Source organism: Myotis nattereri, assembly GCF_964212035.1.
Source record: "Myotis nattereri genome assembly, chromosome: 4".
NCBI lineage: Eukaryota > Metazoa > Chordata > Mammalia > Chiroptera > Vespertilionidae > Myotis > Myotis nattereri.
The window spans coordinates 54,270,892-54,293,639 of NC_138079.1; the positions used below are offsets into that span (position 1 = coordinate 54,270,892).

Sequence of the window (22,748 nt, forward strand, 5' to 3'; positions counted from 1 at the left end):
CTAAAAGTATGACTTTATTGAATATGATGTGACCTCTAAGCCTAGGAAGAAGAATTATTCTTTTATCAAATATATTATTTAACAAGTACAACATTTCCTTTACTAGGACAAACTAACCTTTCCATGATTTGAGTCCAGAATATGAGCCACATTTCCTGCTACAGCACCTCCCTATAATAAAAAAGAATTAATTTTTTAAAATAAAACTTAAAACTGATAAAAATCTCCATTAAAGTATGTGAAAGGTTCAGTTTTATCACACTCACAACTTTTAAACTCCTTTAAGTATCAACTTATTATTGTTTTAAAAGACCAGATTAATATTTTTATTTAAAAATTCTTTTTTTACTATAATCATTTCAACTCTGCTCATTAAAGATCTAAAAGTTATATGATTTTACATAATACTAAATGAATATACACATTTTCTAACAATATAAAAGACTGTAAAAGGAAGACTGAAAGAGAAAAAAAGAATGGGGGTGAGAGACCATAAAACCTATTATAAAATAAACTAACATGGTTTCTTCACAAAAATATAGTATTTTAAAAACTTCTATATTCCCTAGTAAAATGAATAAAGTTCAGAGGAATAAAGTTAATGAAGTTCATCATTGCTTCAATAATCAACTCAATACTAAAATGAGAAAAACATATGCAGCCAGGTCAGCATGGCTAAGTGGTTGAGAGTCGACCTATGAACCCGGAGGTCATGGTTTGACTCCAGATCAGGGCACATATGCCCAGGTTGCGGGCTCCATCCCCAGTGTGGGGAGTTGCAGGAGGCAGCCAATCAATGATTCTCTTTCATCATTAATGTTTCTCTCTCTCTGTCCCTCTCCTTTCCTCTCTGAAATCAATAAAAATATACTAAAAAAAAACAAACATATGCATAATAGTTTTCATAAAGTTGACTTGAAATCCTTCATTTTTTAAAATTCAGTTACATATTTTACCTGGAAAAAAATAAGGATGGTTTCATTTTAAGTCAGAAGTATACTATAATCGTCACTTAATATCAGAAGTGTATAAGTGTGTCAGAAATGTTTTAAAACAGTATTTTAACACATAAAGAATGCTAAAACTAAACTTTTAAAAATGTCAATATAAAACAAATAGAAGATGGGTTAAAAACAAGAATGACAACACAGCAGAGGAGGAGGATTCAGGAGTTATATCTGAGATTACACATTACCATAGCCACTAACTGTGATTTTGCACAAGTTATTTAATCTCTATCTTCAAGTGTCCTCCTTTATACAATGGACATTCATTGGACCTACTTTCATATGGTGGTTGTGATTCAACGACAAAACACACAAAAATGACTAGCACAGTAGCTGGAACATAATAACTAATTCCTTTCAGTGTCTAATAATGATGGTCTTCTGCCATTTGCAGATCCTACCAAATCTGAATTTTCATTTTGAAGGACTCGTGGGCTAGTGGGACAGAAATCAAAGCCCAGTAATCACATAAAAAGGGGGAGTATTAGGAAACCTATATAAAAATAAGCTGAGATCCCTCAGGTGAAGCTGAATCAGAAGTAAACCAGGTTTCAAATGACCTTGAAATCCAGGCACAGAGTAGTCTAGTTGGTCCAGAAACCTCAAGTTCTCAACTTTGTTTAAGGTGGTTCCAGATTGGTGGAGCTCTCAAGCACCTGGCAGAAATAAGTGCAATTTCTATCTACAGAAATTAATTCTAGGCTGCTAATTATTTTCAAGTATACACAATCAAGTAAACAAAGTCACTGTGTGCGAAAGCCAGTAGGAACAACAAATGAACAGGCCCACACAGACTTCAGATATTGGAATTTTTAGATGTAGTAAGTGTTCAAAACATATTAGCTACTATCATTATGTTTACCAACTAGTTAAATAAATAATGAAAGCTCATATTAACTATAGAAGTTAATAAAATATTTCATTGACTCCTGGAAAATATCTGGCTTTTATGAATTAAAGTACAGTCTGTAATACCCTGTATAGAACATTGATAATCCTGTTTAGATTTACATTTTTAAACACTGGCAGTGTTCTAATTCTTGTATTCTTATATTTAAGGAGCTTTCAAATAAATTTATCTTAGGGGATTCAAAACACAATAGCTAATGCTTATTAAGTGGCAACATTATAAGCATAATCTTACCACATAGTCATTAACATAATCTGTATGTGTTCAAGAGTCCATCTAATTCTCTGCATCATCCATAACACCCAAAGCAGTACAAGAGTACATGGAAGAAACTCAATGTACTCTTCTTAACTATTGGAAATTATGGTTAAATAACAGAACTCCCTTGCTGCATTAGTTAATTTTTTTGCAGAATTATAATGCTAATACTTTAAAATTATATTATTTACCACATCACAGGCTAGTTAATCTTTTTGCCAGAATTTAGAACATTACTCACCTTTGCATTACGTTGTGCATACTGAGCAACCACTCGGGACAACAGAGACCAAAGAGCAGGATCAGCTGGGTTACTACAGAGATCATCAAAAGCAGAGGGCTTAGAGATGGGAGTTACTTTAACCACAAAAAAGTCCAAGCGACCAGCATTTTATCTAGTACCTAAGCTTAAAATCCTTTAGACAACTGAAACAATCTATAATAATAAAAGTGTAATGTGCTAATTAGAACGGAAAGCCAAAAGACCTTCTGGATGTCATTCTGGACATCCTTCCAGACGAAGCTGCAGCGGCGGGGGCAGAGGCAGAGGCAGAGGCAGTTAGGGGCCATCAGGCAGATAGGCGAGCAGCTGGGGCAGTCAGGCAGGCAGGAGAGCAGTTAGGGGCGATGAGGCAGACAAGCAGAGGTGGTTAGGGGCAATCAGGCAGGCAAGCAATTAGGAGCCAGTGGTCCCGGATTGCGAGAGGGATGTCTGACTGCCAGTTTAGGCCCAATCCTGCAGGGATTCCTGCGGGATTGGGCCTAAACTGGCAGTTGGACATCCCCGGAGGGGTCTCAGATTGTGAGAGGGTACAAGGCCGGGCTGAGGGACCCTCCCTCCTCTGGTGCACAAATTTCGTGCACTGGGCCTCTAGTTTGATATAATTGTCTATGTGTGGTTGAAAGTGTCTTAATTTTTAGAAAACATATTTTATATATCTTTCATACAACAATCCTTATGAAAATAAGAAAAAAAAAACAGCAATGTAATGATTATAAAGCCATAAGATCTAATTAAGGAAGGTTAAGGAAATGTAATATATGTGTCCAAAGAAAACATAAAGAGATGAGAGCTATGGAAAAAAAACAAACTCATGATATAACACTTTACTGCTGAAGATAAATACCACTGCTGCTACTGAGAACAGGTTTCTATATTCCAAACTTTGAATGCGTTAATGAATGCTTATGTGGCCAAAATATTCTTAATGCCATCAAAATGGACAGTATCTTATAACAACCTGACATCACAAACTTGAGAATTAGTAAGGGCTTTCATACTAAAAGTTGAGAAGGGCAAAATTTCTGTTCTCTCTCTCTCTCTCTCTCTCTCTCTCTCTCTCTCTATTAACTGACTTTAAAAAAAAACTTCATAGATGAAATAATATGAGTTTATGGGCAATTTCATAAAAAACACATTTTGGTTTCCAAATGTATATGTGCACCACCTCATTTTATATTCCTAATAAGATCCAAATGCCAGAGACCACCTCATCAAGTATAATTCAACCCCGAGTTTATAAGCACAGAATTTACCTGTGAACAGCTTTAGATGCTTGTCTCTGCACTGCCACACTGCGGCCTTGCAGCGCATAAATCGCTGAAGTAAGAAGGCACCTCTGATAATCATCGTCTTTCTGTTTGACGTGCTTCAATAACTCATTAAGTGCTGCTTTTGACAGTGTAGCATCCTGCATTGCCAATCCCAAGGCACACAGGGCTTGAAGGCTCTCTATGGTTGGCTCCTTTAAGACAGAGCTGTAAATATATTTTTTAAATGCTGATTAGTTATAAATACAGTAGTCTGTACCTATCTATTACAACATATTTAACATCTAGTAGGAAAAGCAATTTACTTAATGATTCACCAAACTAAGCCCAGCTTTGAGATAAATATAAGAACAAACTGGTTGACTTCTTGTAACAGCAATTTCCCTGACTATCTGGCCTTTCACAAAGCAGCAATAGCCAAATTTACTTTTTGGTCATTATATCTAAATTTCAGAAAAAACTTAATATTTCTAATAATGATTACGAATGTTGTACCATAAAAAAAGGAGAACATCTAAAAACTTTTTGAACAGTTTATTAAAATGTAATAGAAATATTCAAAACGTTACAAAATAACGCAGAGAGGTAATTCTGTGTTTTTACAATGATAGAGGAGCGTCATTAGCATATAATGGGTGGGGGAAGGAGATGCACTCTTCCTGCAATGGGGAAACCATTCTGTACTGTGAGTATTTGTACCACTGAAAATGCCAATAAAGCACTTAGTTGATAACCACTGTCCAATAGCATTATCTTAATCATCTATTGCTTTTGAAAAAATTAAGATTAACTTTCTAAAAAAAAAAAATCCAGAAGTCAAAAAATACTATATGAATAACCACATATATCATCGGCTGTTATTTTCAATTTATGCTCAAAATATAGAAATAGATACAAGTTATATTGGTAGCATTTTTTAAAAAAAGACTCAACTTTAAATTAACTTTATCATGTTAACTTGAAAAAGGAAAAAATCTCTTTGGGGATGCAAAAGGCCAAAAACAAGACAGTTACAACTGCCTTCATTAAAATTTTAAGATCCTACTAGATCAGGTGATAAATTACTCTTTTAAAAAATAAATAAGTAGCCCTAACCGGTTTGGCTCAGTGGATAGAGTGTCGGCCTGCGGACTCAAGGGTCCCAGGTTCGATTCGGTCAAGGGCATGTATCTTGGTTGTGGGCACATACCCAGTAGGAAGTGTGCAGGAGGCAGCTGATCAATGTTTTTCTCTCATCGATGTTTCTAACTCCCTATCCCTCTCCCTTCTTCTCTGTAAAAAATCAATAAAATATATTTAAAAAATAAATAAATAAATAAATGAATGAATGAATAAAACACAGTGCACAGGATGATTTTGAAGGACTGGATGGATCCAGGACTAAGATTTAAGCCACAATCTCTAGTTCCACCTGTGACCATCAGTTCAGAACCAGGTGGGTCTAATCTCTTTTGTTCACCAAACAGTTCCTAAAGCATTGCGAACTTCAGTTTACATGGCTCCAAATTTGAAACCATTATTTAAGTATTTAGTCATGTTAACTGTTTACATCAACCACACATACCATTTAAACAGCAATGTCTTGGCTACATCCATTTTTCCTTGTTTATACTCCGTTATTGCCAGAGCTGTCAAGATGTGGGCTTTGTCTTGCTCTGATTCAACAACAGACAAGGCTCTCTCATAGGCTGTTATATAGGGTTGAAAACAAACAGAAACAATATAAAAGAAATCCTGATTGACAATCTATCAGATTTTTCCTTTCCTAATTCTATTTTTCAAAAGATCTAACTAAAATTGTATCTTATTGTTCCCTTATTTTCAAGCAGATGAAATAAAAATGTGTAATAATCTAACTGGTTTAGCTGTTCCAAGGTGATTCTGGGGCTAACATTGGGATTATTATATGATGTTCCCTAATATCTATCTTCAGAATCTTGAGAGAGTTCTTAGTCACCATCTTCAAAACAAGTGGAGGCCGGCAGCCACAGAGATAGCACCAAATTCCATGTGCAGACCAGCAACTCCATCAAATAGATCCTTACAATGAGCTGCACACAAAGAGTTTAGGCCCATATATGTGAAAATGTACTCAATTATCACTTTTGCAGAACCCAAAATATACTATTATTAACAATGGTTGAGATCTTCATTTATCAGAAATTTACATTTAAGCACTGTGAAGTAGTAAAGACCTGCTTTCAAATGCTAACTCATGTCAACCATAAGTGATCTTGGGGCTCAGTTTCCTTGTCTAAATAATGAAAATAAAACACAGATAATAACACTGCTATAAGGACTATTCATCATAATAACCTACTAACTGACAAACAGATAACAAGTTCCTGGTATTGTTCCTGACTCCTAGTCAGATGTTCATAAACATTGCAACCTGTACCCCATCTCAATATTACATCTTTCTTCATGTAAGGTCATTGTGATCAAATTCCTCTGAACCCTGGAAAAGTAAGATGTGATCTTCAGCTTTAAGCAACATACTCACCTTTGCTGCTCTCTTTATAGAGACCCTTCATAAACAAAGCCAGTGCAAACCCTATGATGTCTTCTAACTCTTCAAGGGGTGTTGACTTAAAAGCCTGGATAGCTTTATCATATTCACCAATGGAACTAAGAAGCAAAACAAAATTTATTTTTAATATAAAAAATAATTTGGGCTTACATCATCAAAATATAGAGACATTATTATACCACGTTTCTTCTAATAACTTTACTTCATCTATCAGAGTTAAAGCTGTAGAAAGAACTTAAAATAAAAGGCGTATCGCTTATTTCACATAGGATATACTAAGGGGATTTAACTTCACACTTGGCTTCTTTTAAATAATATGTGAAAATAACTAGTTTTGCTAAAGTGCAAAGTGTTTTTAAAAAACAAACTTGAATTAAAATCCAAAATTATAAAAATAATTCCAAGTTCTTTTATACAGAAATCTACATTTTTAAGCTTAACACATTAAATATTACTCCCATAAGTATTGTTCCAGCACCTTGGACAAGCCAAACAAGTCAAAAAATTCCTTAGTCAGAATCAAAGCTAGCCTTTGTTTGGAGGGCACATAGAAACATTAAAATTCCACAGATAAAACTATAGATGCTCTTTTCTGTACTTATTGATATAAAAGTAAAAATCTGTTATATCTGATGCTAAATGTAATACTTCTTAATAACAGAAAAATAACTTGTTTTGCTTATTTAAAAATGAAGAGAAACTGCCATCACCTGGAATAGAAACACTGTATATTTGATATTCTTAGTATCCATCACAATAACCAGAAGCCATTTCTATTTTTAATGTGTTATTGGAAATCTTTTCATAAAACTTTTTTAATCTTGGGAGTGGGTGGGAACTAAAAATACAAGCAATCTTTGCTTCTAAAATTCATTTTACAAAGGTGAAAGAATTTTAAAATCAATAAAATCAAATTTGATAAATATTTTGATAAAGGAAAGAGCTACTTTAGACTGTTTATGAATAAATACATTCAATTTGGGGGCGGCTCTTAACTTGAGGAATGCTTCCTTAGCTTCAACTAAAACCTTACCCCCATAACACCTATTCTCTGGTCCTAGTTCTATCCTCTAAAACAACTGGAATCATTTTTAATCTTTAAAAAACAATATTTTTTGAAGTAAGAAGTCTTTGAGAATCTGAAGGAAGCTATATGGCTCTCTCCCAACTCACCAAATGCACACACACAGACATTTTTATGTACTATTTCAAAAGAATTCAGAATGTTTCTGAATTCCTAATGTCCATCCCCAGTTTAAAATATACAGAAAATCAGAATAAACCCAATTCTTCCAATTAATTAGGCTTCTACTTTAGAGACAGCAACTGCCTCTCTTCCAAATGTTCTCTTATGTAGTCCACAGCCATCAGTTCTAAACCTGCTCCTCATAAAGCACACTGGAGTTAGGTATTGTCCGAGGTACAGAAAACTGTTAACACTGCCTGCCTTTATGGGAATTATATACCTGGCGGAATGTCAGCAGCCCACTACTCTCGAAACTTGTCATCACCTCACTAGTTCCATAGCTTTCACCAGAAATATCATGTAGGTCACAGAATTAATGGGGGAAAAACATGCTTACCATAGCAATCTGCCATAATTTCTAATTGCATCATGATAATTAACTTGGTCTTCTGCATTCTGTAACAACAAAATTGCCCTAAAAAAAAAAAAAAGGCATTTTAAGTTGTCTATATGCAATAGCATTTTTTCACCCTTCTTCATTAACTGAATCTACAGATTTTTGCTTTTGTTTAATTCTACTAATTCATTAATGCTAAGTTATAACACCTATTCAAACTTTATTAAACTGGTACCACAAAAGAATACTTAATACTTAGATTTTAGATTGTCAGGAAAATTACTTTAACAAAGTGAATCTTATAAGTGAAATTATTTATCATGTGTGAGTTTTAAAATATTCCAAAAATTTTAATCTAAGAATGGAAAAACAACTATGTTGATGTTTTAAGTTTTGACATATTTGAACTACATAGAAAGCACTCTAGAATATTTATGTAATAGTAGTTTGAGTTAGGACATCAGGAAATTGATTGCTTTCATGTGCCTTTACCAGTTACATACAGAAATATATGTGAGCAACACTGAGTTCAGAGAAAGGAAGGCGTTACAAGGAATCCTCAGAGGCTTAGAATTAATTCACCAACATGCTGAAAGCCCAGATTTTTACCTTCTCCTGCTCAGTCCCTTTTGGGCAACCAGGGAAATGTTTAACAACTAAATGGAATGAAATACTTAGTAATATTTCATTTTATTTTATTTTCTGTTTAAAGGGGATTAGCCAGGAAGAAACATCCAAGAAAAGCTTCTACTCCCCCTGATGTTACATGAAAAACAAAAATTAGCCAGAGAAGTCTAAGAGAGAGTATTATAGAGACAGTACTGTATTAAAAACTATACTTCTGGTTAGATTTAATACCTAATTTGTAGTTTCAAGCCTCAAAAACCTGTTTAAGGCAAAAACCACAGTGGTAAACAGGTAAGAAAGAGTGGTACATATTCAAGTGACTGTGGAGTTGCCATTTTAGGCTGAAGGTATAACCAGTACCAGATTCATAATGTGTGATTATAATATGTACCCCAAAAAAGTAGTGAGCACTCTAAAGATTTCTAGCTTTCTGTTTAAAAATCCTGCTCACTGTTGTATTCTATCATAGTTATACAGTTTGTTTACTGGTAAGTTTATTGTGACAGTGAAAGAAATATAATTGTGGTTTTTCATAATCCTCTCCACTTACACCTGGAAAAATAACTTTATTATATAACCTCCAGTACCATCTAGTGATTACTCCTTTGAACTACAGAGAGATCCATAAAAAAATGGCAAAGTATTTAGGAAACCTCAATTTTTTTTTTTTTTAATCTAACAAGGCCTCTTCTAAAAATCTATTTATTTAAATTGAGGGCAAGAATGCAACCAGGTCTTTTAAACTTTTCATCTGGTCCTCACAAGATCAAGTTATTTTCTTATTCACGAATCAATTTGCAGAGAATAAAACTTCAAGTTTATTTCCTTTCCTACTGTTCTCCTGTCTAGTCATTGCACTTGAGCACATGTCCTTGTTTCTTCCACATGTTAAGTGCACCCCTGACTCAGAGCACTTGCTCTTGCTGTTCCTTCTGCCTGGAGCGCTCTGACATCCAAATGGCTTGTGGCTTCACTTCATTAAGGCCAGGCCTCATTTGCCTCCTTTTAAACCCACCCTTCTTAAAATCTATCTCAAATTCATTGCCTGCCTCTGTAATTTCTGGTCCTCTACTTTGATGTTCTTTCTTAGCAATTACTACCATCACAGATGACCTACATGGGTCTCCCCGACCTGAACAGGAGCTCCATGAAAAAAGGGCCTGTGTCCCGTTTTAACTCACTGCTAAGCTGCCAGAGCCCAGGACACTGCTGGATCCAAAGCAGTTCAACAAACACTTACTGATGGGTACATACAGAGAAGATTAAAGTGGCTCAAACAGATACATAATGTTCTGATTTCTTCTCTGAATAAATATGTATTTAATAAAGCTAGACAAAGTCTAAAGGGATGGATTTTTCTAAAATTAGAATCTGAGGGTTTTTTAGTTTGGTTTTCCCTTTTCCTCTCTCTCTCTCCCTCTCACCCTCCCACACCCCTCCCTCCCTCAGATTAAGGAACAGAAACCAAAATATAGCTGAAAATTTGAACTGCGTATTTTCACCTTCATAGATGTAGTAATAACAGATAACAAAAGATTAGGAAAAAATGAAAACATTTATTTAGTACCTTCTTCATGAGAGACTAAATAAAAAAAAAGGCCACTAACATATAAGGACAGCATTTCGGTTAAAGGCGGAGTTTACCTGTGGAGTGCATCTGCTGCTTCCTTTTTCAGCTGTAGATGTTCGTTTAAATAACTCAACATTGTGAGAGCTGGAGCATAGTTTGGAATTCTTTCTGGAAATCAAAAATATCTGTTCTTTGCATGTACATAATGGTTGTGTTTATGAGAAATTAGTTTTATTTTCAATTCTTTAATATTTTAAACAACAGAGTATATCTTGAAATCTTTGGCATTGTTAAGAATAGCAGTCTGATTATCTTGACTATAAAATACCAGTAATCATTTTATAATTCTTCCACATTTTTCAGTAACATTTATAGTTACTACAAATTATAATTCTTCCAAATTATTCAGTAACATTTACAGTTACTACATACTTTAAATGTTTTAAAGTTTAAACATTTTTATCCCTAATGGTAAAATAACTTGAAAATGCACCTCATGTTAAAACTATGCATTTGATTTATAAGGAAAATTCAGTTCTTTAGCTAATCATGTAAACCTTCCCAGGATTAATTTTTCTTGGGGGTTGTGTTCCAATTTCTATGTATGTTTTTTTTTTTTAAATAACTCAGTATCATACACTAGAAACAGAGAATGACTTTGGTATTGCCAATGCAGCATTTTGAAATTTTCATGTCTAAAGAAATCACGCATCTGATTATGTACAAAGAAAACATCTGATCTAATTAAAAGCTGTATTGGGAAGCAAGCCTTCATATCCCTCGTGTTTAACAAAATATAGTGTAATCATATCATAGCTTATGTGATGGTTATATTCTAACATCAAAGAATAAGGTATAATCATTGTTGGGGAGCACACAAGACTTGGTTGGAAAGTTTGTAGGGAGGACATTCTGAGAAAAGGGAAGTGTGTGGAAGGCCGCCTGCCCTGTTTATGAGAATTCTGACTTAGGGGAGACTTAGGGGAGTGTCGAAGGCAGCACCCCTAATTATTCCTGACCTTCCCAAACAAGTCTTTGCACATGCAGACCCCCGGGTGCTGACTGGAATCCTTATGCTTAATCCCTGGATATCCTTACCTAGAGGACAATGTAAACACGTGTCCCCCCAAGATTGCTCAGTATCTAAAGATAAAGGGTATCCCAAAATTCACACAAGAAGTAATTTTGATAGAAAACACAGGTTTATAATTAAAAATTGTAATTTTTTTTTGATTCATAAAGTATACAGTATAGGGTTATGTATGGAATAGCATATCGGGTAAATGGCCTCCACGGCTTTGCTGGCACATATGCACTCTTTTGTTATTGCCTGAGCAGCCGCATTTTCGAAGAATGGACTGATGATGCCTCCAGCCCAAAATCCGCACCAAACAGTGACACGGTGTGAATGCATTTGTTTCTCAACAATCACTCATGGATTTTCTGAACCCCAAATGCGACAATTCTGTCGATTAACCAAGCCATCAAGATGAAAAAGAGCCTCATCGAAATTCAGCCACATTTATGCAAAACAGTCATGCAAAATTTCAACAAAAGAGTGCATATGTGCCAGCAAAGCCGTGGAGGCCATTTACCCGATATGCTATTCCATACATAACCCATATACTGTACACTTTATGAATCAATAAAAAATTTACAATTTTTAATTATAAACCTGTGTTTTCTATCAAAATTACTTCTTGCGTGAATTTTGGGACACCCTTTAAAAACTGCAATAAAAGGTTAATGAGGCAGACAATTGAGGCTGCCTGGTCCCTTTGGCCAGACAATCCCATAGCTCTCTCTTTCACAGCGAAACTGTGTCGGAGCAATTTGTTCATCTGTTGTTCAGGGTCTGCTGGTCAGCCCTAGCAAATCATATCATACTTTATACGATGGTTAGATTCTAACATCAAAGCATAAGGCGAAAATCACAGTCAAGTTATTCTTGATAAATCCTCAAGTTACCACACAAGGAGAGGAGCACCAAAATGGAGCCAAACTGAGTAAACGGAGACCGTGCCTACCATCCACTCGTCCTGAAGCACCTAGCAGGACAGACGAAGACACTGTGCTCTCCCTCTTTTCTCTCCTAATTTATTCATTTTTGGCTAAGCACATGTAGTTGAATTTGTTAAATAATTTTTTATCACTATGACTCCACTATCGAGTTAAAAATGTAACTGTGTAAAACTGTCAGGAAATAATTTGTTTGTTGCTCTAGGAATTGGAATTTCGCAGAAAACTCAAGATTTACCCTTTATGAAAATCCTTCATAAATGTTACCCATTCTGTAAGGAAACCTTTCAATGAAATTTCTGATCATACGCTTTCACAGAGGCTCTAGGTATTCATTAGAGTCATTCATTTTGGCATACTAATAACATGTGGATGCCCCAAAGTGCTGACTTTAAAATAACTGCATTCTCCTCAAGGGCCCCAGGCTCAATGCAGGAGGAGTATTACTATCCTTCAATATCTATGATGAGGCATTTTCTCTTCAGCTTTTCACAATTTATTTGATTCTTTATATTAAAATGCCTTGTTTATTTATTCTAATTTTGTCAAAAGATTTTAAAAAATACTAGCAAAACTAACATTTCTTGAGCATGTAAAGTATGCCAGTTACTCTGCACATTTTGTAGGGTTTACAGGTAGGAAAACTAAAATTAAATTTGGTAACATGCCCAGGGTTTTATTATGGCTACTAAATGATAGAGGGGAGATTAAAATTCAATAGTAGTTTTATTAAGGAAAGGAAATTATTATCATAGATGGTTAATAAAACTTCACCATTCTATCCTTTTTCTAAACACATTTTTCCAGTATCTTAAAGAAAAATCAGGTATTAAAGTGGGAGGTTAAAGGCACTGGGTTTGAAACTTAAAGCACATTATCTCATTTAATTCTCACATCTCTACAGCCTAGGTGCTGTTATCTCTACTTTCCAAGGTTAAAAGAAGTTAAGGGAAGTAAAATACATGGCCTAAGACTGTAGCAAAAGTAAATGGCAGAGCTAGAATAGAAGCAACTTGGGCCCTTTAGGCTCCAAAATGTTTCCACTGCAACATGGAAATCACTTTTTAAAAAAAAAAATATTTTATTGATTTTTTACAGAGAGGAGGGGAGAGGGATAGAGAGTTAGAAACATCGATGAGCGAGAAACATCGATCAGCTGCCTCTTGCACATCCCCTACTGGGGATGTGCCCGCAACCCAGGTACATGCCCTTGACCGGAATCAAACCTGGGACCCTTGAGTCCGCAGGCCGACGCTCTATCCACTGAGCCAAACCGGTTAGGGCCATGGAAATCACTTTTATCTTGAATCATTAGCTAACATTTCATCACTCTTCAAAGTCCTTACTAAAGTTTAAAAAGTAGATTCCTTGGCCACTGGGGGTAGAAAAGGCAAATTCATGTCTTAAGAAATACTAATATTTAATTTGGAATTAACTAATTTTAAAAATTCATTAAATTATTTCAACAGTTATTAAAATATCTTGCCATTCTATAACAGGTGCCTTACCTATGTATTTACTCAAAACAACTTGTGCTGCTGGGATAGCATTCATCTGGAGGATGTTGTACCGGTACAGCTCTGTTTCTCTGTTGCTTTTATCTTGCAATGTAGTACAGACCCAGTATGCATAACCGATTGCTCCCTCAGTCTTTAAAAAAGCCGAAGTTAACAAGTGGACATAGGGTAATAAATATTCCAATACAAAATGAAGAAATGAAACAATGCATTCAATACAATAAATAGCACACCTTAGTTTTCTTTAAGTCACTGTTAAGTGCCTTTACAGGTTCACTATGATATAACACAGCTAAGAACATATTTAAATCACTTGCTTCAACCCTAAGTAGAAGAATCAAATGGGATAAATTAAGTGCAGAAAATAGAGCTCCGCCTGATGGTTTAGTTTGCTGCTTTTCAGCACCATTCTCATAGGTCAAAGTAATAATTACCAATCAAAAGAATCGTAAAACACTTTCATAAATAATCTAGAAATATCAACCAAGTTAGTCCTTATCTTATGTTTATTTTTTCTAGAGTCTCGGTTTCTACTTTACATGACTACTACTGTATCTACTGAATACCAATGTCATTTCATCAGATCTTGATGTCTCTAATTAAAGATAGCTTATCTGCCTTTGAGAAAGAATGAACAGTAGAGACAAGTGCTGTCATTAACATGATACCACTAAGTATCCATTTTCTCAACAAGGATAATACTTTTCTCATTAGTGAATCCTAAGAAGAATGCTCAAATTCTTACGTGCATACTGAGTTCTGTGGTGTGCCTGAAAAGATCCATGGTGTCGTAACTTCCAACTGTCTCTGCAATAAGGGCCTATAAAGAAAAAAGAGGTTCTGAATGTGTTTAAAAGGAGAAATCATCATCATCAATCATCACCATCATCATCATTATCATCAATGAAACTGTAAAAAACAAAGGTTAAAAAGCTGTGCTTAAAAGTAAAGTTAATTTCTAGTTCAGTCTTCGCTACCATATTCCCATGGCTCAGAGAACAAGAATGACTTATTAAATTGGACCTTAAGCAGACAAATGCTTTCAGAATGCCACCTGCAACCTCCTTCCTCTCCTCTCACCCTTGACTGATTCATACTGGTATTTGTCTGGAATAGGATTCTTAATCACATGGTCAGCTCAGATTCACCCGGGTAGCTTTTTTAAAAGAAGGTCCTCTCCCCTAGTTTCCATAGATACGGGGGAGAGTCACACATGTTCATTTTTAAAACCGCCTCAGGATTTTAAATAGTATACCTATGCTATTGATTTTATGAGACTATGTAATATCTTAGAATTATTTTCAAGACCATCTATCTTTTAAAGAAATCAGGGTTTTTTTAGTTATCATTTATTACTAATATTATTAAAAAATTAATATTAAGTTTCACTTCTATTGTTAATATTTTAATTAAATTTACTAGTTATTTCCTGAAATAAATTATTTTTAAGAGCTAAAAATATCTGAAAAATAAAAAATATACGCTTTTCTGACAACATCTAAGATGAATGAACCTAGAGCAGTGCTACATTTGGATCAGCAGCAGCAGCATCCCTTGGAACAGTTAGAAATGAAAATTCTTTAGCCCCTTGTGTCCAATAATTACATAGAAATTAGTATAGTAATGCCATTGCTCCCAGATGCTACCACAGTTAACGGGAACAGGAAGTCTGCCTTGCTAACTCTGCTTCTTCACCAATTAGCTAGAATTAGACCCAAAAGTTAAAAGTACAATAAAAATTATCAAAACCCAGATTAATGATTTTCTGATATGGGTGATGCCTCTAGTATTCGCTGAACAAAAAATAAGATAAAATCAACAACTTACTAATTTCTCAACTACACAGGATTTAGAGGCTACCCTTTATAATCCCCTTCTTTTTCAGGTGAGAACACTGAATCCAGCAATTTTGTTAAGGTAAAAAAAAAAAAAATTAGTCAGTGATAGACTCAGATCACAACCAAGTATCCTGATTCCTATTTGGCAGTACAAAAGTCTAAATTTGGGGGGGTTGGCAGACTCATATAAACAAGTACCAAATAAAATTATGAAAACTTTACAGAAAATGAGAAAACAATCAAAATGATATTGTAAATTTTCACTTGGGGGAGGGGTAAATGTGCATTATATAGCGCTTGGTTTATTCTTTAAGCATAATAATGTCAGACTGATGGGGTTAAAAGCCTCCCAAATCAATGCTTAATCATTACAAGCTGTATGACTTTGGGCACAATACTTAGCATCTCTAAGCTTCAATTCCACATCTACAAAAAGTTTAACAACTACCACCAACTCAAAGGACTGATAAAAGTTCAATTGAAGTAATGTGAACAAAGGGCCTGTTATTATTATGATCACTGTTATTTATATTAATAGGTTATTTATACCACTTTATATTAATAGGTTATTTATGTCAACATAATTATTAATAACTAAATGCTGTCTTACTTGTCCAATCCAGCACATTAAATAAGATGGGTCAAGGGACTGAGCAGTTTTGAAAGCTTCATGAGCTTGCTAGGAAACAGAAAAACAAAAATTAATACATCAAGTCATTTTATACATTTAATATTAAATTGTTTATGTTTAAAAATCATAAAGTAAGAGAATAAGAAAACCGAGACTTATCAACATAAATACATGTATGAACTTAAAATTGCTTAAACACAATTAGCAACACTTAAATCAGTGTTCCACCAGAACACTCCTGGCTACATCAGATTTCTCTACAGGTTTAGGGATTCTCGTCCCAGTGAAAGGGCATATAGATGTTCACTTTACATTTGGTAGAACTTTTAACAAATTACCCATATATTTCCTAGGTTTGCAGAAAGTAAGTAAGGCTGTATCTATTCCCCTCTCTTTGAGCTTAGCTGGGAGGATAAAAACTAACAACCAACAAAGTCTGAGATACGTAACTGCTACTAGACAACAAGAGTGGTTGACATAATCTGTGCTAAGCAGTCAGGAAACTTTAAAGATACTGTACTTGGGCACATTAAGTTGCATGTCATTTTTTTTTCCTGATACAAAAAATAACATTATATGCTACTTTATATCACTTTCTCAATAATCTATGTGTGACAGAAAACAGTCTTATTTTTCCTCTAAAAAAGTAAGCTAGCGGGCTAATGTGTCATGTTATCGCAAAACCACATCCATGGTTTATTAACTAAGATCTTGCTTTGTTTAAATTAAAAATAATGTATTTTTTCAAATAAGATACACATTAATATTTTTCTTTGTTCTATTTACAATCTTCTAAAGCAATCTCTGCTGTGACTTAATGTATTCCTAAGAATATTACTAACACTACTTTAAAACAGTGATTTTCAATATGCTGACTGAAACAAAACAGTACAGATGTTGTCTGTGGGTTTGTAGAAACTTCTAAACATCACCTACAAACACATGCCCAATTTTCTAACTGTTTGAGTATGACAAATTACACTGTGGTTTATAAAGGGATTAATATCAGCTAAAACCAAATATAAATCACCCCCCAAAAATGTTAAATTTAAGCTGCTAGAGAGTACTAATCGTCTCCCTTATTTCATCACCCTACCCTCAACATCACCTACATGGGACTCCTCTTACATGTGTACAAATAAAAACAAAAAACAAAAAAAATAAATACCCAAATAATTCATAGAATTGTTTTAATCTCTAAATGGAAAACCAAAATAATTATAAAACCATAAATTTCTTGAGTGGTATGGAAAGGAAAATAAATCTTACACATTCATTATTCAATAACATAAACCGAATGTCATTAATTATCTAGCATATTAGAGAGCATACTGGATAGATAACAAGGTGTGAAGTATTTCTCCACAAGAAATTGTGCTATTATGAAGAGATCATGTATAGGAAATGTTCGTTACTTTTAATATGACAAAGCAGTCAGCACAGTTACCTCAATGTTTTCATTTGCAAGGTATAACACTCCCAAGTTGGTCCATGCAACAGGATTCTAAAATACATACATATGTATAAAAATTAGGTCTCTTGTCTCCAGGGAAGTCTCAGAAAATTATTCACACTAAATTTCAAAGTCCTTTTTCATTGACAGACACATAGAACACTCACAATTTGCTCCGACTGGATTGATTTGATGAAACAATGCTGAGCCAGGGCATAATTTTTAATAGCTGAAAAATAGAGAATTTAATGGAACTGAACTTTATTACCTGAAATGAGCAATCTTCTAAAATTATTGAAGTGTTATTAATTCTTACCACTATAACATGAAACCACACCAAGAGCATTCCAGTATAAGTGACTATTACTGTTGAGTCTCACTGCCTTTTTCAGACACTGAAAAATAAAGTTAAATTATTTTTTTAACTCTTTGAATGTCAGCACATATATCAAGATAAATGTGGTTAATGTAAAAACACTAAAGTTATTTTCTTTATCAATAACATTTTTCAGAGCACTTTTTTTTAAGTTTATGAAAAAATTATCAAAATCATACATGTAATGATTTCTCCAACAAGTCTTTAAGATCATTCATGTTGCTGCCAGTTTCTGCTAGATGTTGTGCTTGACGATAATAATTAATTCCAAGATCACACCATGTACTAGATGTAGACATCAGTTTTAAAGCACGCCCGTAACACCTATGGAAATATAAAAGTGGATGTTATGTTTGGATATCATGCCCTTATTCAATTTGAATGTCATTATCTGGCAATCTTTGTAAATTACCTTCCTCCTAGATGGAGGAGCTCATTTTTCTTTAATACTTGTTTTCCTTCTTTCTGGCCTAGAAGGACTCCTAAAACATTAACATTCACTTTAGATGGCGAGACAGCATGCAGACTGGTACAAGCATCCCCAACTAGCTTCCAAAGGCAAGACACATCATCTCGATGGTGCAGAGCCCTGGAGAGAAAAAAAAAGCATAATTCCTTTAAATTATTTCCAAAAAGTATAGGCTATCTCCCTCATTATTACTTACAATTAAAAAAGAAAAATTATACATACAATCCTGATTAAAATCTACTTCCTTAATTAAGTGCAGTGAATGATTTACTAAATTCCTTCTAACTGAATTATACCTTATCACCTCCGTAATAGGAAGAAGGGTAGAGGGAAGAGAAGGAACTGATTGTTTTGTGTATTTTTAAAAATGTTTTTATTGATTTTTTTAGAGAGAGAGAGAGGAAGGAAAAGAGACATAGAAACATGGATGAGAGAGAAACACCGGCTCCCCAGTGGAGATCAAGCCCACAACCTGGGCATATGCCCTGACCGGAATCTAACCTGTGATCTCTTGGTGTATGACACTCAATCAGCTGAGCCACATTGGCCAGGCAAAGAATTGATTGTTTTAAGTTAAGAACCAGAAACTTTACAAACATTTCTTTGGTACTCTTCACTATTTTTGTTAGAAGTAGCAGAAATCACATTGATAAATCAATAAGTTTTTCAGAACCAATTTATATTTAATATTGACTTTTTAAAAACTATGTTCTTTGTGTTTGTTTGTTTGCTTAATAACCAAGCAGTAAAGCTGTTAACTGTCTTTTCACAGTGGATTATTGTAAACTCAAGTGTATGCTTTCAGATCTTCCAAAAAAAAAAAAAAAGACGACTAGTAAATGTATGACATACCAAATATATTTGGTAGTCCAAAGGACTTTTACGCTCTGAGACCAATTCCAAAAGTCAAAACATAAAAATGTGAAAACTCATATTTACTGAAGCAAGTAGACAAGCTCAAAAAGTAAACAGCAATATTAATTATGATGATAAAGGGGAGTTCTTTTTAGAAAGAGAAAAATCTCAGCTATACATTTCTCTTCATTTTTCTCTTCTTGAGATCTTATAAATAAAACACAGCAATTTCATTTAAGCCAAATTTTGATAATCAGCTATCACAAACAGCTATATTACTGGCAGATGGACAAGCAGATGGAACATTTTTCATAGCCTTTTCTATTCATGGCATCCAGCCAAAAATCATTTTCTAGTATCTTCCAAGGAAGTAGGAATAATTATTGCAGTTATCACTGAAAACCCCTGCGATGACCAGGAAGAAGGACAACACTATTTCTAGTTCCTTTGCCTAAATATCTTAGCATAATTTCTAAAATTGACAGCATGAAAAAAGAAAATAGATACAAATGAAGAGAAACAATTTTAACAGTCTATACACTTCTCTCTTTTTAAGTTCAATAAAAAATATCTGTGACCTGAAATAACTTCTATCACCCTTACATAAGAATTGTGTTAGTGTGAATTTTTAAATTTAGAAGTAAATATAAATTTGGGGATTATCATTTATTTTTATTTTTGTAAATCCTCACTGGAGGGTATTTTTTCCATTGATTTTAGAGAGAATGAAAGAGAGGGAAGAGAGGAGAACACTGATGTGAGAAAGCGACATCAACTGGTTGCCTCCTGCAACCACTCCAACCAGGGTGAGGAACCTGCAACCCAGGTATGTGCTCTTGAACTCCAAAGGGACACTCTAATCACCGAGCACCCAGCCAGGGTGGGGTTATCACTTTAAAAGTTTTATGTGCCACCTTATAATTGGTTGTGAGTGCTACCTGCTTCCCGGAACAAAATTTCCCAAGCTAAGAAAGGCAGTATTTTTAGCTCAAGTATCATCATTCAAAGGTTCACCATGTACTCTTAAATATAGTTCCAACAAAGCATGCCTTCTTCACAATACCTCCCTCTTTGGAAAGAGCTATTTCATGTGAGACTTCAAAGGTAGCAATAAAAATCAGTGGGAGAAAAAAGGCTAAGGTTTTCATTTCATATTTGGTTCATATTCAAAGCAAAGCAACCTTGGAGAAACCAAATCAAGAAGGAGCAGAGAAGGCAAGTAGGAAATGAAAGGAAGGGACACACAGAAAGACGTTTAAGAGCAAAACACTTCAAATGTTTGTCTAACTTGCAGACCTTTTAAAGCCATTTACCACAAATAACACTTCTACTCAGCTCAGTTCAATAAAATATCAGATTTACTCAAATTTCTCTGATTCCTTTCTTGTTATTAGGCGCCACATTTTTCCTGCACAGGTTCTCTCCAGGAGCAATCAGATTATCCATTTCCCTTTACCTCTAGACCTACCAGTAGGCCTAAAATAGGCCCTTACAACTGAAAGAAAGCACATTGTGCATCTGAAGCCCTATTTCCCGCTCATTCCAATTCTAGATACTCACATTGCCAGGCCTCCTGAAAGAACACTAACCCAGAGTTATCAGAACTGCTGCTCCACTAGCAGATAGCTTCTTCCTTCCCACCTTTCCCTATGTGTCCAGCATGTCACCTACTTGAGAGCAAGAAATTACACCTGTTCTCCAGCGCTAAGTTAATACAATATGTATTAGAATATGTTGTAGAATTAATTGGTTTGTCTGTTATTCTTTATGCTTAATACTCTGAATAATGAACACTATAACAAAATAAACATAGAATGTTTATTCTAAATAGAATTTATTCTAAATTTGGCTTTATTATAATATTAAGAAAATAAACCCAATGAATAATAAGATTAATACTAACCAAGTAAAATATTCCAGTGCTTTTTCTATGTAGTCAACAGCTTTCCCATCAAGATAATCGACTAGAGCTGCTTTTGCCATCATGAGATGGCACTCACCCAAACCTAAAACCAGATAAGTTTGTAGTTGTTAAAAACATGTAAAAAATAAACTTAGCATATTAAAGACACTTTCCAGAAAACAAAACTGAATAGTATTTTATAAAAATTATTTTAAAGCATGGTCTTGCATATATTTAGTAAGGAATTTAAATGACAGGGCTCTACTAGAGTAAACACGTACTAAAAAAATAAAAACTACATATGGAACCTAAGAATTTCCTTGACTTTGGGCAAGTTACCACTTAAAACCTCAGTTTTGAAAATGGGGATATTACCTAAATGCCACTCTCTATCATTTTATTACTTATTAACGTTGTAAAACAAAATCTTATTTTTTAAATGTTCAAAACTATATAACTATACCATAAGGATTAGATGAAATAGCAATTTCCTTAAGTGCCTAGTAAACATTTAATTAATGTCAGTTCTCCTTGAGTTTTAATGAATTGAGAAAAAGGTTTTCAAGGCTTAAATTTCATGTCACTTAAAACATTTTCAAGGCTATTATATAGCTACCTCTGCTTAAGTATGCCTCTCCTAATGATTCCCAACACTATTTCTGATTTAAACCTCAACTGTTTCTTCAAGAAGGAAAGGGAAATAAGAAAAGCATATGTAATGGTTTTGGTTAGTTATTATAATATACTGAGGATATAGTGAATTACCAAAATATAATAGAAAACTCTTGTTTTAGAATCCATTTTAGATCCAATATCAATCATATTTGTCTAAATGTTAAATCTCTTTCATATTACTATTTACTCACTGTTATAAAACAAGTCAAATCTATATAACAAGCAACACTATAAGAGGTTCATATTGTATGCTTACTGTTGACTAAACAAGTCCTTTTTTCTTACTTCTTTTAAAATATATATTTTATTGCCCTGACAGGTTTGGCTCAGTGGATAGAGCATCGGCCTGCAGACTCAAGGGTCCCAGGTTCGATTCCGGTCAAGGGCATGTACCTTGGTTGCGGAAACATCCCCAATAGGAGGTGTGTAGGAGGCAGCTGTTTCTAACTCGATGTTTCTAACTCTCTATCTCTCTCCCTTCCTCTCTGTAAAAAAATCAATAAAAACATATTTAAAAAAAAATATATATATATATATTTATATATATATATATATATATAAATATATATATATATTATTGATTTCAGAGAGGAAGGTAGGAGAGAGAGATAGAAACATCAATGATGAGAGAATCACTGACTGGCTGCCTCCTGCACGTCCCACACTGGGGATCGAGTCCACAACCTGGGCATGTGCCCGCCCTTGCCCTGGAATCGAACCATGACCTCCTGGTTCATAGGTCAATGCTCAACCGCTGAGCCACGCTGACTGGGCACTTTTTTTTCTTTTAAATATATTTTTATTGATTTCAGAGAGGAAGGGAGGAGAGAGATGGAAACATCAGGAGAGAATCACTGATCAGCTGCCTCTTGCACACCCCCTACTGGGGATCAAGCCCAGGCCTGTGCCCTGAGGAAATCGAAAAGTGACCTCCTGGTTCATGGGTCGAAGCTCAACCACTGAGTCACACTGGCCG

General features: G+C 34.5%; 1 protein-coding gene across 1 annotated transcript in view; it reads right to left on the reverse strand.

Moving 5' to 3' along the window:
• The window catches only part of SKIC3 (SKI3 subunit of superkiller complex), a 74,252-nt gene that overhangs the window by 23,448 nt on the left and 28,056 nt on the right, over positions 1-22,748 (reverse strand). Inside the window, exons 21-36 of the mRNA XM_081088729.1 lie at positions 21,098-21,200; positions 18,283-18,459; positions 18,050-18,194; positions 17,811-17,889; positions 17,662-17,723; positions 17,489-17,545; positions 16,021-16,089; positions 14,318-14,392; positions 13,564-13,705; positions 10,111-10,204; positions 7,840-7,917; positions 6,230-6,354; positions 5,291-5,414; positions 3,712-3,933; positions 2,417-2,489; positions 118-171 (exon numbers count right to left, since the gene is read on the reverse strand). Coding sequence (XP_080944855.1) covers positions 118-171; positions 2,417-2,489; positions 3,712-3,933; positions 5,291-5,414; positions 6,230-6,354; positions 7,840-7,917; positions 10,111-10,204; positions 13,564-13,705; positions 14,318-14,392; positions 16,021-16,089; positions 17,489-17,545; positions 17,662-17,723; positions 17,811-17,889; positions 18,050-18,194; positions 18,283-18,459; positions 21,098-21,200 — 1,679 coding nt within the window. The remainder of the gene's footprint in view (positions 1-117; positions 172-2,416; positions 2,490-3,711; positions 3,934-5,290; positions 5,415-6,229; positions 6,355-7,839; positions 7,918-10,110; positions 10,205-13,563; positions 13,706-14,317; positions 14,393-16,020; positions 16,090-17,488; positions 17,546-17,661; positions 17,724-17,810; positions 17,890-18,049; positions 18,195-18,282; positions 18,460-21,097; positions 21,201-22,748) is intronic.